Source organism: Panthera uncia, assembly GCF_023721935.1.
Source record: "Panthera uncia isolate 11264 chromosome B3 unlocalized genomic scaffold, Puncia_PCG_1.0 HiC_scaffold_1, whole genome shotgun sequence".
Classification (NCBI taxonomy): Eukaryota; Metazoa; Chordata; class Mammalia; order Carnivora; family Felidae; genus Panthera; species Panthera uncia.
In genome coordinates, this window is record NW_026057582.1 from 102,556,433 (window position 1) to 102,570,548 (window position 14,116).

Sequence of the window (14,116 nt, forward strand, 5' to 3'; positions counted from 1 at the left end):
AAACAGCATGGGTCTGTAAAATCAATTTCCCAGACAACAGAAGGCCTGTAACCTTTGGAGGTAATTTTCAATTTTTCTTTTTTCTTAGAATGTATTGCCATCAGAATTGTATTAGATGCATCTTTAGATAAAAATGGCATTGAGAGACAGTGAATGCTATCTTGGTATGCTAAAAAAATAATACAAAAGATGACAAATGGTGTCCTCAAAAATACATAGTACATAGTAAGAAAGCTCCTCTTAACCTCTGAAGGCTCAGAGGTCACAGAATAAAATTTTGGAAGATGCCTGTCTGCTGCTGCCACATGAGCCTGAGTTGAGAGAGGAGGTGGCTTCCCAGCTCGAGGGACTGAGCCCGGGCCTGGCTCCTGCCCCACCAGACCCAGCACCTCTGGATGGTTTTGTCATGTAGTCTTACGTCCACTAGAGGTTGAGCTTGGACCACAAAGGCTTCCCCAGCTGCTGCTACTCCTTCTTAGAAACTCTGTGATTGTGCCAAGCTCATTGGTACTTAAAAGGATTTGGGATGGGAGGGGGAACAGGAGCAGTGCAGTCAGGCCCATGCTGGTTCTGCTCAGGGCGCTCCAGGGCGGGGCACAGGTCGCATCGGGCGGCCCTCCTGTGCCAAGTTCTCTGAGCAGAGAGCACAGCGCAGCAAGAGATGAAGGTATTTTGAGTGGCCTCGTGGTGTTTTCTGGAACCTCTCGCAGGCTAGGTTCTCAGCAGGCCCATCCTGATCCTTGATGTGCATGCTCTTGAGGAGCCCCGCCTGGGATGGCGTGTCTGCTCCTAGGCTGGCTGGCCTGGACCCTGGGTTGGCAAGGGTCCGCTTCGCCATGCCAGGTTGCCCGGGATCCAGGGCTCACACAAAGCACCCTCCCTCTCGCAGGGTGTTTAGCGTGTGTGTTTCTTGGGAGCCCACGCCTATGCCAGAAAGCCTGTGATGTTTTCCTGGTACACCTGCGTTAGATGGCTACATGTTCCCATCCAGCCTCCGTGAACATGGAGCCATTTAAAACATTTTTTAAAGCCCTTTGAAGCCAAGGTCTTCTAATGCCACCAAGAGAGAGGAGAGGGTAGGGCAGGAGCGAAGCCTCTTACTCAAGAGAATGAGGATATCTTCCCGGGTGGCAGTTAAAACTGCTCTTGTGACAACCAACAGGCATTTTGTTGGAGGAAAAGGAAAAACTAGAAACCACTGTGTTAGCCTTGTAGGGTAAACTTAAGTAAGTTTTTCTATGAAGCAGGAGGAAAACACTGAATATCCTGATAATGAAAAGGCAGAGCTCGACCATTTAGGCTACAGTATACTCTTTTTTAAGTTTATTTATTTTTGAGAGACAGCACAAGTGGGGGAGGGGCAGAGAGAGAGAGAGAATCCCAAGCAGACTCTGCCCAGTGCGGGGCTTGAACTCACAAAAACCAAGAGACGTGACCTGAGCCGAAACCAAGAGTCAGACGCTTAACTGGCTGAGCCACCCAGGTGCTCTAGAGTGTACTCTTAACTAAATTTGTGGCTGAAACCTTATTCTTTGGCACAAATTTACTACAAAGCTATATTCTCTTTGAATATCGTCCTCCCAGACATCCGGCTCGCCCATCCCTCCTCAGTCATGATTTCCTTAACAGCCCTGTCCTCATGCCCTCTTGCCCGTGTGGGACCTGCTTCTGGGTTCCCAGAGACCAGGTCAGCTCTCTGCAGAAGCATGTGACCAGGGATGTGCACTGCATGGGGCCCGTGCCCCCCGTGTTTCCCTGGGGAACTCTCCTGCCTACCTGCAGGGCCGGCCGGGCCAGGGGCTGCCACGCTCACCTCCCGGAGTGGACACCCGTGAGGGCCCGGCCTCCACGCTGCACAGCCGGGACCTAGCATGTCGCCCACTGGCCTGGCCAGGGCCTGCTGGCCTGAGAGGGGCCCTGGCCTGTTGTGCACGTCGCAGCATGGGCTTCGCTTGAATTGCCCTCTCTGGTGCCCAGCCCCCCACGCAAGTCAAGAGCTTAAAAGTGAACAACCCCTTTGGCTTCCAGTGATATTAACACGTGGTTCTCATGCTTTTCTCTGTATGTGTATGTGTGTTTGTGTCTTGCTTGTTTTCTTTTTCCAGATGACTAAGTCGGTTACTAACCCGGAGGAGTTGGGAGGACTGGCTTCACAAATGACCAGTGACTATGGGCACCTGGCTCTCCAGGGCCAGATGGCAGCAGCCACGGCGGAACCAGAGGAGGTCTGCCATCATAAGCCCCTGTTTTAAGAAGCACATGCACACTGGTACCCACGCCCGGGGGATGCTCTATAGCATAGCTCCACCCTAGAAGATTCCAGCCTGATAGCCGAAACCAGGCTTAGTTTTCACTACTCTCCTGCCAGCCCTCCAGGTCCAGATCCAGTAGCCCTGGGCTGTGCTCAGAGCTCACTGTCCTTTCTGATGCCAACAGGCTGAGAGCTGGGTCCATCTGGGGAAGTGGGTTTTCAGACAGACGGCCTCTGCTGAGAGTGTTCGCCAGCTCACCTCCCTTCCAGCCCATCACCTGGCCCCCAGGGCAGAACACATGCTGCCATCATCCTCGTGCTTAGCACATCCCCCGCAATTATTTTCCTGTTTCTAAAGGCTCACAGAGATGTTGGAAGAACCAAGTATGGGAGTTAACTGCCTCTGATTAAGGGCCGGGTAGCCTGCTTTTGTGTAACAAAGTCTTGTCCAGATATGGTTGGTGGCTTTCTAAGATCTACCCCCCCATAATCTCCTTTGGACCCCTCTGTATTACCTACCTGCCTTCCCTAAACGCACTTTCCTTAGTGGCCAAACACAGACTTTGCCTTAGAATGCCTGCACCTGTAAGATTCTGAATTTGGTGAGAGGTTGGTCCCAAAGGCCACTTGCTAAGAACCTGCTTTCATCTCTGATACCCCAAGTAATCGGGTGGTCCTCTGGGAAACAAACAAGCTGGTGGGGGCTTCACATGCCTGAATGCTGCAGCCATACCAGTGTTAGCACACCGAAGGTGCCCCTCCCCGAGCGACCGCCCGGCTCCTTAGAGACTGAAAGCTCAGTCTGGAATAAAGAATAGTGGAGTCGATTATAGGGACACTGGGGAGATGAAGGTAACTACATACTGTGGGAGTTAGCATAGCCATTTCTGAAGCACAGATCCTGTATATGATATTCCTAAATGAAGCGTGCTGTCAGGATGGAAGGCTGTGACTGATCTACCTTTCTCTTTGTGGTGACAGCCCGTGTCCCCAGGTTACTTGGTGTCATTTCTCCTAGGAGTCCATTCTAAGTATGTCTTTACAAAGACTCCCAGAGATAATACAGGAATGACCCAAAACAAAATCACTTGCTAACATATGTTGTAACAACGCATGTAAATAGGAGTATCATATGTATGTACTTGCATACATATATATCTAGCATGGGATGATGTAAGTTTCTAACAGTGCCTGCATTTTGAGATTTTAGTATGGTTGAGTATTAAGGCTGCAGCATGAATAATTCTGTTTGTAATGAGTCTGTTAAGTTACTACCAAGAAAGAAAAATCGTCAGATCTCCCCACCTTGACCCCAGTCAGGATTCTGTTGATTCTTTACACAGTCCTGTTATTTTTTTTTTAATTCTTTTTTAATGTTTATTTTTTGAGAGACAGCACAGGCAAGGGAGGATCAGAGAGAAGGGGAGACCCAGAATCTGAAGCCAGCTCCAGGCTCTGAGCTGTCAGCACAGAGCCCGACACAGGGCTGAAACCCACGAACAGTGAGATCATGACCTGAAGCCGATGCTTAACCGACTGAGCCACACAGGTGGCCCCTGCCCAATCTTTTTTTTTTTTTAAATAGGCTCCCTGTGTTAGTAAGATCATCTGGACTCCTATAACTCGTTTGATTTTACTCATGCTTTTGAATTTCCTGAATAAATGTAAGGGAACTTGGGTTACAGAAAGGAACAGTTTGGACAGAAGGAAGCAATGTTAGGCTTTGTAGGACTGAAACACTAACAGGCTGTGGGGAAGGTTCGGATCTCTGTTTGTAGAAATCTTTAAAGACGGAATCTACATTTGTCTGGTTGGTTCAGATGTTGGTCTGCCTGAGTTACTGAGTGAAGAGCCCATGATCTGTGGAGACCTTTCCACATCTGAGTTCTTCGCAGCTACCCGGCCCATGTGTGAAACAAGCAGGTTTTCTTACTGCAACCCAGAGCATGAAGCAAAATACAAAATAATGCCAGAGCAGCCGGGAAAGAAAAGGTATCGTTAAAAGCACAACACAAAATGACTTTAGTTCCTGGCCCTGCGTTTGTAGCAGCTGACGTTTTCATTAAGGTTCTCCCTTTGCACCATTGCATCTTGAGTTATGTTTTACATTCCAGACACAAGAGCAGTGTGACCTGAAGCAAAAGGGGGCAGCGAGAATATAAAATTACCAGTGGCTTGCTCAGGAAAATTCTTTGTGTGCATTTGCCAGACAGATATTTAGGGGAAAACTGAGAAGGTTGGGAGATCCCTAAAGCAATGTAGTTTTTTTTTTTTTTTCCCAAGACTTTGGAATTAGTTTTATATCCAAGAGGGCCCCACATCACAGCATGTGAAAGTATTTATACTCAGGGCAAATACGAAGCCATTCCCCCGGCCGCAGTCCTGTAGGCTGTGCCGAGTCAGCGCTTTGGGCTTTCCCGGAATGTGACCGTTCCCGGACAGGTCCCAATTCTGCCCTCTGAACATCCAGCAGGAGCTTTATCTGCTGCTGCTTCCATGGGAAACTCAACTCCTGTTAACATCACCGTGAAAACTACTTTCTTCATAAAAACTAAAACCCTCAGGCAACTTCACGATCGAAGATCACTGCTCTCCTTAAAAAAGGAAATGTAGATCCTATGAGCCCCAAGTCCTGAATATAAATGCCGGGGGAAGGCTCTAGTGACTACAGCTTTGTCTCTGGAGAAAACTCTGCTGGGACATGTGTAATACTGCCTGTCTCCAAAGCCGGCGGGAACGTTTGTCAAGAGCCTGTGGCAAGAACCACAGCCTTTTCCCAAAAAATGAGACGAGTGTCTGCTCTAGAATTCTCTAAAACTTTCCACTCCAGGACACAGTTTCTATAGGTGGGAAGTGATTCTTTGCTTCTGTTGTACACTTTTGATTTCTCCTTTTAAGGAGAAATTTGCAAAGCCTGTCATAATAGCCATTTGTTGCCTCTTCAGTGTTCATAAGCTCTCCCAGGCAATTATGTGACCTGATTTCAGATATGATGGTTTTGGAAGCCTGAGAAAAATTTGTACGTTTTGTTTAGTTTTATGTAGTAAAGAAGATGATCTGGATTTCTGAGACCCCCCCTCCACTTGAAATTTGATCCAAAATTTCATAAAGGCCAGACTTCCAATTTCCCCCAAGGCATAAAACCAGGAGACAATGCCCATTTTATTTGGGCAAGAAGGGAATTGAAGGCTTTTCTTGCCGTTCGAGTAATGCTTTGACTAAAGTTGCCAACTTAAAACCCCAAGTTGGATGTCTCTGAGCAATATTCCTTTATAACACACCCTGGTGGTAAGGCGGATCACCCTGGGGATTGGTCCTGTTTGCTGAGAATTGCAGTGTTGCTTTGACAAGTTAACGTTTTTAAAGCCCTTATCTTTTTTGAATACAGTCTTCAAAACACTTTCCCTTTCTCGGATGTTCCTCCAGCAGTACAGGATGTTCTGGGACACTGCAATAGAGTATGTTGCTTCTGTCATCCCCTTTTACGTAAACGCCTGCTCTGTCTCACGTAGAAAAGAATACGATGAGAGGCGTTCATCAGGTCCATACCACACGTCACACCCGTGACGGCTGCGGCCTCATTTACCGTCACAACTGCACAGACCTTTGTTCTTCCCCATTTCACAGGTTAGCTGAGGTTCAGGGAGCTCACATTGTCCAAGACCACATAGCTACAGGAGTTAGTGTGGAAGCCACTTGAAATAACTTTTTGGAATAAGTGAAGTTTCAAGTAAGTACATAATGCATGGAAATGCCGGGATTCAAACCCAGGGCATCACAGCCTTTGCTCTTTGCCCCTCACCGAGCTTCCTCTTATCACAGCAGTGAACATTCACGTGGCACTTTCTACTTGGAGATGTTTTCACACACGTATCTTTGACTTGGTGGTGTGTTAGCCCCGGGAAGTAGGGCAGCTTCTGTCCCATTTCACAGGTGAGGGACCAGAGGCCTGGGAGGTTAGCTGGCTCGCCCAGGGAGTTGATGTCCATGAGAGGGCCGGCCAGAAGCAGGGTCCATGGGCCTTTCTGCTGCCCATGCTGCCCTCATGGGCCAAGGGCCAGGAGTGGGGCTGGCATCCTGGGACGCCTCCCCTTCTTGTTGCGTTCAGCCCTCGGCCTGTGGACGTGCGCGAACCCTATTTCAGCATGTCCTTTGTGACCCTCTGTCCTCCTGCATGCTGTCCACATAGGGCCGTGCAGCCAAGTATATAGGAGGATTGCATGGCAACCAAGAAGGCAGTCATGTGATCTGGCACAGACGTGATACCCAGACTGAGGGCTGGATTGGCCAGGAACCCCACGGGCTTGTACACCTGTGGCCTTATTTTAGGCACATCTTTTTGCTTTCTGGTGTCGGTCTTCATCGGGGCTTCCTAACTGGAATCTCATCGCTAATGATCAGTGTCCCAGCTCCACAGTCGTCTTTACAGGATCCTTTGCTACGTGCACGATGTCCCCTCCAAGGAAGAGGCTGAGCGTCGGGACGTTGGGGTGCTTTTCATAGCATGGCCTCTTGCAGGGGTGCAGAGGGAGCATGAGAGTGTCCTGCCCGCCCATAGGTTTCAGGCTCGACACAGTGCAGGAGCAGGTCCCTTCTCCCTCATACCTCGAGGGTGATTTGAGAGTGATTTAAGAGACCTCTGCTGGCCCTGGTGCCCACCACTGTGCAGACCGGAAGCTCAGGCATGGTTCCAAGGAGAGAGTAGGAGCAGAGCACGGAGAATGTTCTTTCTGGGCCTGGTCCTTCCTAGCACCGAGGTCACCCACCTCACTCTTAAGAGCTCTGACCCCGGGAGGTGCTTTGAAAGTCCTGCATGTTTGACTCAAGGCTCACTTTTTAAACATAATTCAGCTATTTTTAAAACTATTAGGAAAACCTGTGTGTATTTTTGAACATACTCTGGGCCAAATGGTAACCCATTGGGGGCCACCAGCACCTTACCGTGGGCTGCTGGGTGGCTTGTGCAGATGTCAGGCTGAGCCAAGTCTCTGCCTGCTATGGTTTAGGGGACTACGGGGAAAATCGCTCCTGTTTGCCTTATGCACAAAACAGGATTTTCTCAACACTGCAGCCAAATCAAAATATAGAAATGAGTTGGTGGCCAAGGCTATCTATATCTGGCCTTCAGAGTCTGACATTTAAACTTTGGCTCATTTAGCCTTATTGTTGACTTTTTATTAAGTCAAAGAAGTTTTGACTCCTATAGGAAAGGTATACTTAATAACAGATGATAACAATTTTACATGTTGACTTTCCATGAGAGGTTTGGGGGGGGGGGTAGGGGGCAGAGGGTGGCTCTGATCACTTCTCTTCAGTCTCTGCACAGTCTCTTCATCTGTCATTGAGGTCTGACTAGTGAAGTCGTTTTTATTTTGAAATCATATGTTTCTTCCTCCATTTGTGCTTTCCCAGCAGCACCTGTCATTTAGAGCTCTGTAGGCATCCTTGACACAGAGCTCTTGCCTATGGATTAGTGCTGAGCCTCAAGTGTTTCCGGTTAAAGTACACGGATCTGAAAAAGCCTCGAGAGCCAGGCTGAGTTTTCAGCTTTCATGGGGCATCCTCCTACTTCAGCTGGGCCTCATGTTTAAACCAACAGCAAACAGCTACATTTCAGGGGCGTTTCTGCTGAGTGGGCTGAATCGGACTGGAGATAGTCCATAAGAAACCTGGCCTGCCTGATCGTGAAGCTTTCTCAGCATCCCCAAAAGAGCCGAAGTTCCACTTTCTGGATCAGGACAATTTTCTATTAAATGGATTTAAACATGCTTTCGGCCTTAAAAGGTCAAGGGAAGTACCTATCTTCCCAAAAGCATTATGTGTTTCAATAACAGAGTTAACATTTGCAGCCCCCTTGACTGCCCAAAGCCCCCCTTCCTAATAGGACGATACTGGAAGATAGCACCCAGGTGGTCCAGATCTCCCAGCTTTTACTCGAGACACCAGAGATCTTAGTAGCTATTCTTGGTAGAATAGCTGGAAGGAGAAGCCACGGCTTCTTGCTATCGTGGAGTCTTGGAAATAATGCTTGCTCACGAGAGCTTACGGTTTTTTGTTTTTAGTTGCTTACTTCAGCTGGAGGGCAGATTATTTATGGCAGCTGTATTGATCAGACCCAAATGAAAATTGATGTGAAATCACCAGAGGAATGCACACTTTGGGCAGTGGAATTTATTACCCAATAAAGAGACAGCTGGCAGCTTATCCATAGTGGAGCTCGTTTGGGTTCTTTTAGGCCAAGTACCTTTTATAATCACATGACCCAGAGGTCATTAAAAGAATGCGTGCCTGCTGAGCCTTTAGCTCTGAAAATATACCTTTTTAAGGAAACCTCAACCCTGCCTGATAGGCAGCCTGGGCCCAGTGTGGATATAGCTGAGGAAGGGGTTGTTCTGATTGGAAACATCCCGATGTTGCAAGAATCTGCAAGCTTTATGCTTCTTACTAAAGCTGTGTATTTTGAACTTCTAATTACTTTTTAGGACTGTTGTGTGGAATAAATGAAAGCAAATGCAATACCTGCTTAGAAGAGGCCCTGACACACAGTAGGGGCTCAATAAGTGCTTGAATGGCTAATAATTACCCCCACAGAGTTCATCTAATGAACATACCTATCAGGTGGCTCAGATAGAAGTTGGCAGTTCACTGGAAAAGGTAACAAATATCAGAAAGCCTTTAGGCTAGCAGGATGAGGTGTAGGCCTGCTTCCTGGGGACCGTGGGCATTTTACAGTCTCTAAAAGGGGAAGTAAAATCAATGAAATTCCATACTCCACCAAGCACAGACTCCTAACAGCAGTGGAATTTTCCTAGCCAGGCTCCCATAGGACGTAGGAGAAATTTTCCACATAGGGGAGACCTCAATGGCAGAATCCCTCATGCTTCTCTTTCCCCACCCCGGGCTTGCCTCCGCAGATCGGCTTCCAGATTCGCACACGTGTGCAGGACCTGGGCCACGGCTGCATCTTCCTGGTGCAGAAGGCGGGGGCCCTCCAGGTGTGCCCCACGGACAGCTACACCAAGAGGGAGCTCATCGAGTGTGCCCGTGCAGTCACAGAGAAGGTAAGGAGCAGCCCTCAGGTCAGACACGGCCACGGTCACCCACACCCGCCCTCGATGGCCCACTGTGACCAGTGGCATAAGCGGGACGCTATGCCAAAAAGGATCCAGTCCGGTCTGGTCTTCCCCCACATGCAGGGATTCCCCAGGGATGGGGCACATAAGGGGGCCGGGGTAATCCATAGCCCTGAGAAATTCTGAACATGGGACGTACTGTCCCATGAAAGTCAGGGCCCCAGCAGTGCACCTCCTTGATGGGTTTTCTTGTAGGTAGACTGGAAAGACCATATGACAGTCACATGAGTACCAGGAGCCCCCTTTTGACACTTGTCCCCTGGGCTTCCTTCTCAGGGAGGCTCCCAGGTGCTGGGGACTGAGTAAGAAGGGCCTGAAGCTCTCTTTGGGTTATCTCCTTCCTCCCAGAAGAGACTGAGGTGTGCAAGGGTTGAGCACCGCACCCAAAGTCGCACGGCACCTTGGTTGAAAGAGCAGGATCCTGCGTGATCTTTTTAGAGTCTAGCAGCAGCTGTTTGTGGAGGCAACCCCATGGTGTAGCGAGTGGGGCTCCAGGGTCTCAGCTAAGTTATCTCACCTTTCTGAGCCTCTGTACCCTCACCTGCAGAATGTGCACAGAGAAATACATTTCCTGGCCCATAAGGTTGTGAAAATGAAATGCGGTGATAAGCGTGAAGGTGCTTGCTTGGCATCGTGCCAGACACACAACCCAACATGTCACAGATACTTGCTGTCCTCTGTAAGCTGCCTTCTGACACCCTCCTCCCACGAAATCTACCCTGCTCGACGAAGCCGGTTCTCCGCATCCCTTCGTTCCCGTGGCTCCCTGATGGCCCCAAAGTACACTCCTCTTCTGCTTTGCTCATTTCTTAAGAGTCCTTTTTCAGGACAGCTGTTTTGCAGGCCGAAGCATCTGTGCTTTGCTGGCTTCTCCCTCTCCTTCTCTTGGGTCCCCAGGACACAGAGCTCTGCACTGTTGAGCAGCCTGGCCACAGGACTCAAGGGCCGGGTGGGGGACCCCTCACCTGGCAGCTGCCGGTACAGATGCTTTTCTGTACAGGGCTGCCAGCCGAAGCCAAGCAACGCCTGGCCGTCTCCTGCAGCCCACAGGACTACCCAGGCCTCCTCGGACTCCACAGGATGAGGAAATAAATCTCTCAGCCGGAGGAAGGCATTCTCCCTCCTTTCAAAGCCCTGCCTTGTTGTTGAAGTTACTCTGGCCAGGTTCCCTTGTTGAAGACCTTGGAACTGGCACATGAAGGCGGGGAGGCAGAGGTCCAAGCAACATGATCTTCCTGAGCTGTTCTCTGTCTTACTGCTTCTCCCAGCGGAGGGTCCCTGCCACCTCCTGCCCGGAGGAGGCTCAGAGTCAGAGGATCAGCTGTTCAGACTAAACCAGCCTTTTTGATGCTTTCTTGCTATGTGCTCTGGCCCCCCATCTCCACCTGGTGTGTCTTTCTTACATGTCCTGGTTGTGTCTGTAACTTCCCACCAGCTGCAAGAGGCTTCACTTGCTCATCTTTATGTCCTTGTCCCCTAGGAACTAGTAGCTGCTCAGTAAACTCACACAGCTTTTGTAGCAGGCAGGACACTGTTTCCGGACTCTTAGAATCTGGCTGAGAACGTCCCTCTCGTTCTCATGATCACTCGTCTTGGCCTTTGTCACCCGTCCTCAGAGTTCTTTCTGGAAACTAGATGCTTGATTCTCGGGCCATCTCTCTTCCTGGTGGGACATAGTGGCATTTAACTCCAGGAAGGAGAATCAGGCAAATGAGGAAGAGAAGCTGTTCCTTGTGGGCTAGTCTCGGGATGTGGCCGGTGCTCGGGAAGTGGGCCCTCTGCCCCGCATGCTGGGTTGTGTCCACCACCTCTCCTAAGATGTGAGCAGCGCAGAAGGAAGAGAGCATACGAGCTCTGTGCCTCTCAGTAAGAAACATTAAAAAAAAAAAAAGTTGTGGGGCGCCTGGGTGGCTCAGTCGGTTAAGCGTCCGACTTCGGCTCGGGTCATGATCTCGCGGTCCATGGGTTCGAGCCCCGCTTCAGCCTCTGTGCTGACAGCTCAGAGCCTGGAGCCTGCTTCAGATTCTGGGTCTCCCTCTCTCTCTGACCCTCCCCCGTTCATGCTCTCTCTCTGTCTCAAAAATAAACAAACATTAAAAAAAAAAAAAAAGTTGTTTAGCCAGTGAATGATATTCACTGGTATTCAGCCTGTGATGTTGACACCAAAACTGTGTTGTTAACCCATCAGCTGCATTGAGTCCCAGAGAGGAAATTAAGTGTTTTTGTATTGTACTTTTCTCCCCCTGGTTTTGAGATGCAATTGACAAAGGCACTAAGTTTAGGCTGTACCGGATGATGATTTATCTGTCTTGTGTATTATAAAATGATTACCACAAGAAGTTTAGTTACAGTCCACCATCTCATGTAGATAAGACATGGTGGTAAGATCTTTTAAGATTTACTCTTAACCCTGCTGTATGATATGGATGAACGCTACATCCCTAGTACTTATTTTGTAACTGGAAGTTTATGCCTTTTAACCACCTTTGTTCAAAACACAACTTCATTCCCACCAGGAACCTGATCCCTTTTTCTGTGAGGCTGGTTGGTTGGGTTTTGTTTTGTTTTAATTTTTATTCAATGCATGCAAACAAACAAAAAACTTCACCCATTTCTCCTAACTCCCATCCCCTGCCTCTGGCAACTACCAGTCTGTTCTCTGTCTCTGTGAGCTTGCCTTTTTTTTTTTTTAATGTTTTTTTTATTTTTGAGAGGGAGGGAGGGAGGGAGGGAGGGAGGGGCAGAGTGAGAGAGAGGGAGACACAGAATCTGAAACAGGCTCCAGGCTCTGAGCTGTCAGCACAGAGTCCAGCACGGGGCTTGAACCAACAGACCGGACCGTGAGATCATGCCCTGAGCTAAAGTCAGACATTTAACCAAATGAGCCACCCAGGCACCCCTTGGCTTTTTAAATTCTATTTTAGGTTCCACATATGAGAGATCAAATGGCATTTCTTCCTCAGACTTATTTCACTTAGACCTTCGAGGTCTATCCATGTTGTCGCAAATGGCAAGATTTTATTCTTTTTCTGGCTGAATAATATCCCACTGGATGATAGGTCCCATATTTTCTTTATCCATTCATCCGTCAGTGGATATTTAGGTTGTTTCCAATGCTTGGCTACTGTAAATAATGCTGCAGTGAACCTGGAGGTACATATCTTTTTGAGTTAGAATTTTTGTTTTTTTCAGTACATACCCAGAAGTGAAATTGCTGGATTATATGATAGTTCTATTTGTAATATTTTGAGGAAACTCCCTGCTGTTTGCCCTAGTGGCTACACCAATTTACATTCCCACCAGTACTGCAAGAGGGCCCCCTTTTCTCAACATTTTCACCAACACTTGTTCTTTCTTGTCTTTTTGATAATAGCCATGCCAGCAGGTGCAAGATGGTATCTCATAGTGGTTTTGATTTTCCTGATAGGTAATGACTTTGAGCATCTTGTCATGTACCTGTGGCCCATCTGTTTGTCTTCTTTGGGAAAATGTCCATTCAGATCTTTAGCTCATTTTTATCATTAGATTGTTCTTCTGCCATTGAGTTGTATGTTTTATCTACATATCTTAGGTATTAAACCCTTATCACATATGTGATTTGCAAATGCTTTATTCAGTAGGCTGCTTTTTATTTTGCTGATGGTTTCTTTGCTGTGCAGAAGCTTTTTAGTTTTCTGTAGTCTCACTTGTTCATTTTTGCTTTTGTTGTTTCATTTTTGATGTCAGATTCTAAAGTTCATCACCAGGACTTATGTCAAGAAGCTTACTGCCTATGTTTTCTGTAGGAGTTTCATGGTTTCACTTCTTACATTCAAGTATTTAATCCTTTTTAATTTTTGTGTATACTCTCAGACAGTGGTCCAATTTAAATTTTTTGCATGTAGCTGTCCAATTTTCCCAACATCATTTATTCAAGAGACTGTTGTTCTCCATTGTATGTTCTTGGCTCCTTTGTCATAAATTAATTGACTGTATGCTTGGGTTTATTCTTTGCCTGTTCCTTTGATCCATATGTCTGTTTTTATGCCAGTACCATAATGTTTTGACTACTATAACTTTGAAATATAGTTTTAAATCAGGGAGTATGATACTTCCAACTTTGTTCTTCTTTCTCAAGATTGCTTTGTCCATTCAGGGTCATTTGTGGCTCTGTAGAAATTTTAGGATTGTTTGTTGTATTTCTGTGAAAAAGGCCATTGGAATTCGAATAGGGATTGTGTTGAATCTGTAGATAGCTTTGACTAGTATGGACATTTTAACATTGATTATTCCAATCTGTGAACACGGAGAATCTTTCCATTTATTTGTGCCTTCTTCAACTTCTTTCTTTAATGTCTTATAGTTTTTCTATACACAGGTGTCTGACCTCCTTGGTTAAATGTATTCCTAGGTCTTGTATCCTTTTCAATGCATTTGTATAAATGGGATTGTTTTCTTAATTTCTCTCTGATGATTCCGTATTAGGGAAATATAACAGATTTTTCTGTATTGTTTTTGTATCCTGCAACTTTACTGAATTCATTGATTACTTCTGACAGTTTTAGATGGAGTCTTGAGGGTTTTCTGTATACAATATGTCATCTGCACATAATGACGGTTTGACTTTTTCCTTTCCAGTTTGGATTCCTTTTATTTCTCTGAATTGCCTGATTGCTTTGGCTAGGGCTTCCAATATTCCGTTGAATAAAAATGGCAAGTGTGGGGATCTTTATCTTGTTCCTAATCTTAGAAG

General features: G+C 47.2%; 1 protein-coding gene across 1 annotated transcript in view; it reads left to right on the forward strand.

Moving 5' to 3' along the window:
- The window catches only part of TLN2 (talin 2), a 438,163-nt gene that overhangs the window by 377,031 nt on the left and 47,016 nt on the right, over nucleotides 1-14,116 (forward strand). Inside the window, exons 45-46 of the mRNA XM_049613732.1 lie at nucleotides 2,106-2,225; nucleotides 9,166-9,312. Coding sequence (XP_049469689.1) covers nucleotides 2,106-2,225; nucleotides 9,166-9,312 — 267 coding nt within the window. The remainder of the gene's footprint in view (nucleotides 1-2,105; nucleotides 2,226-9,165; nucleotides 9,313-14,116) is intronic.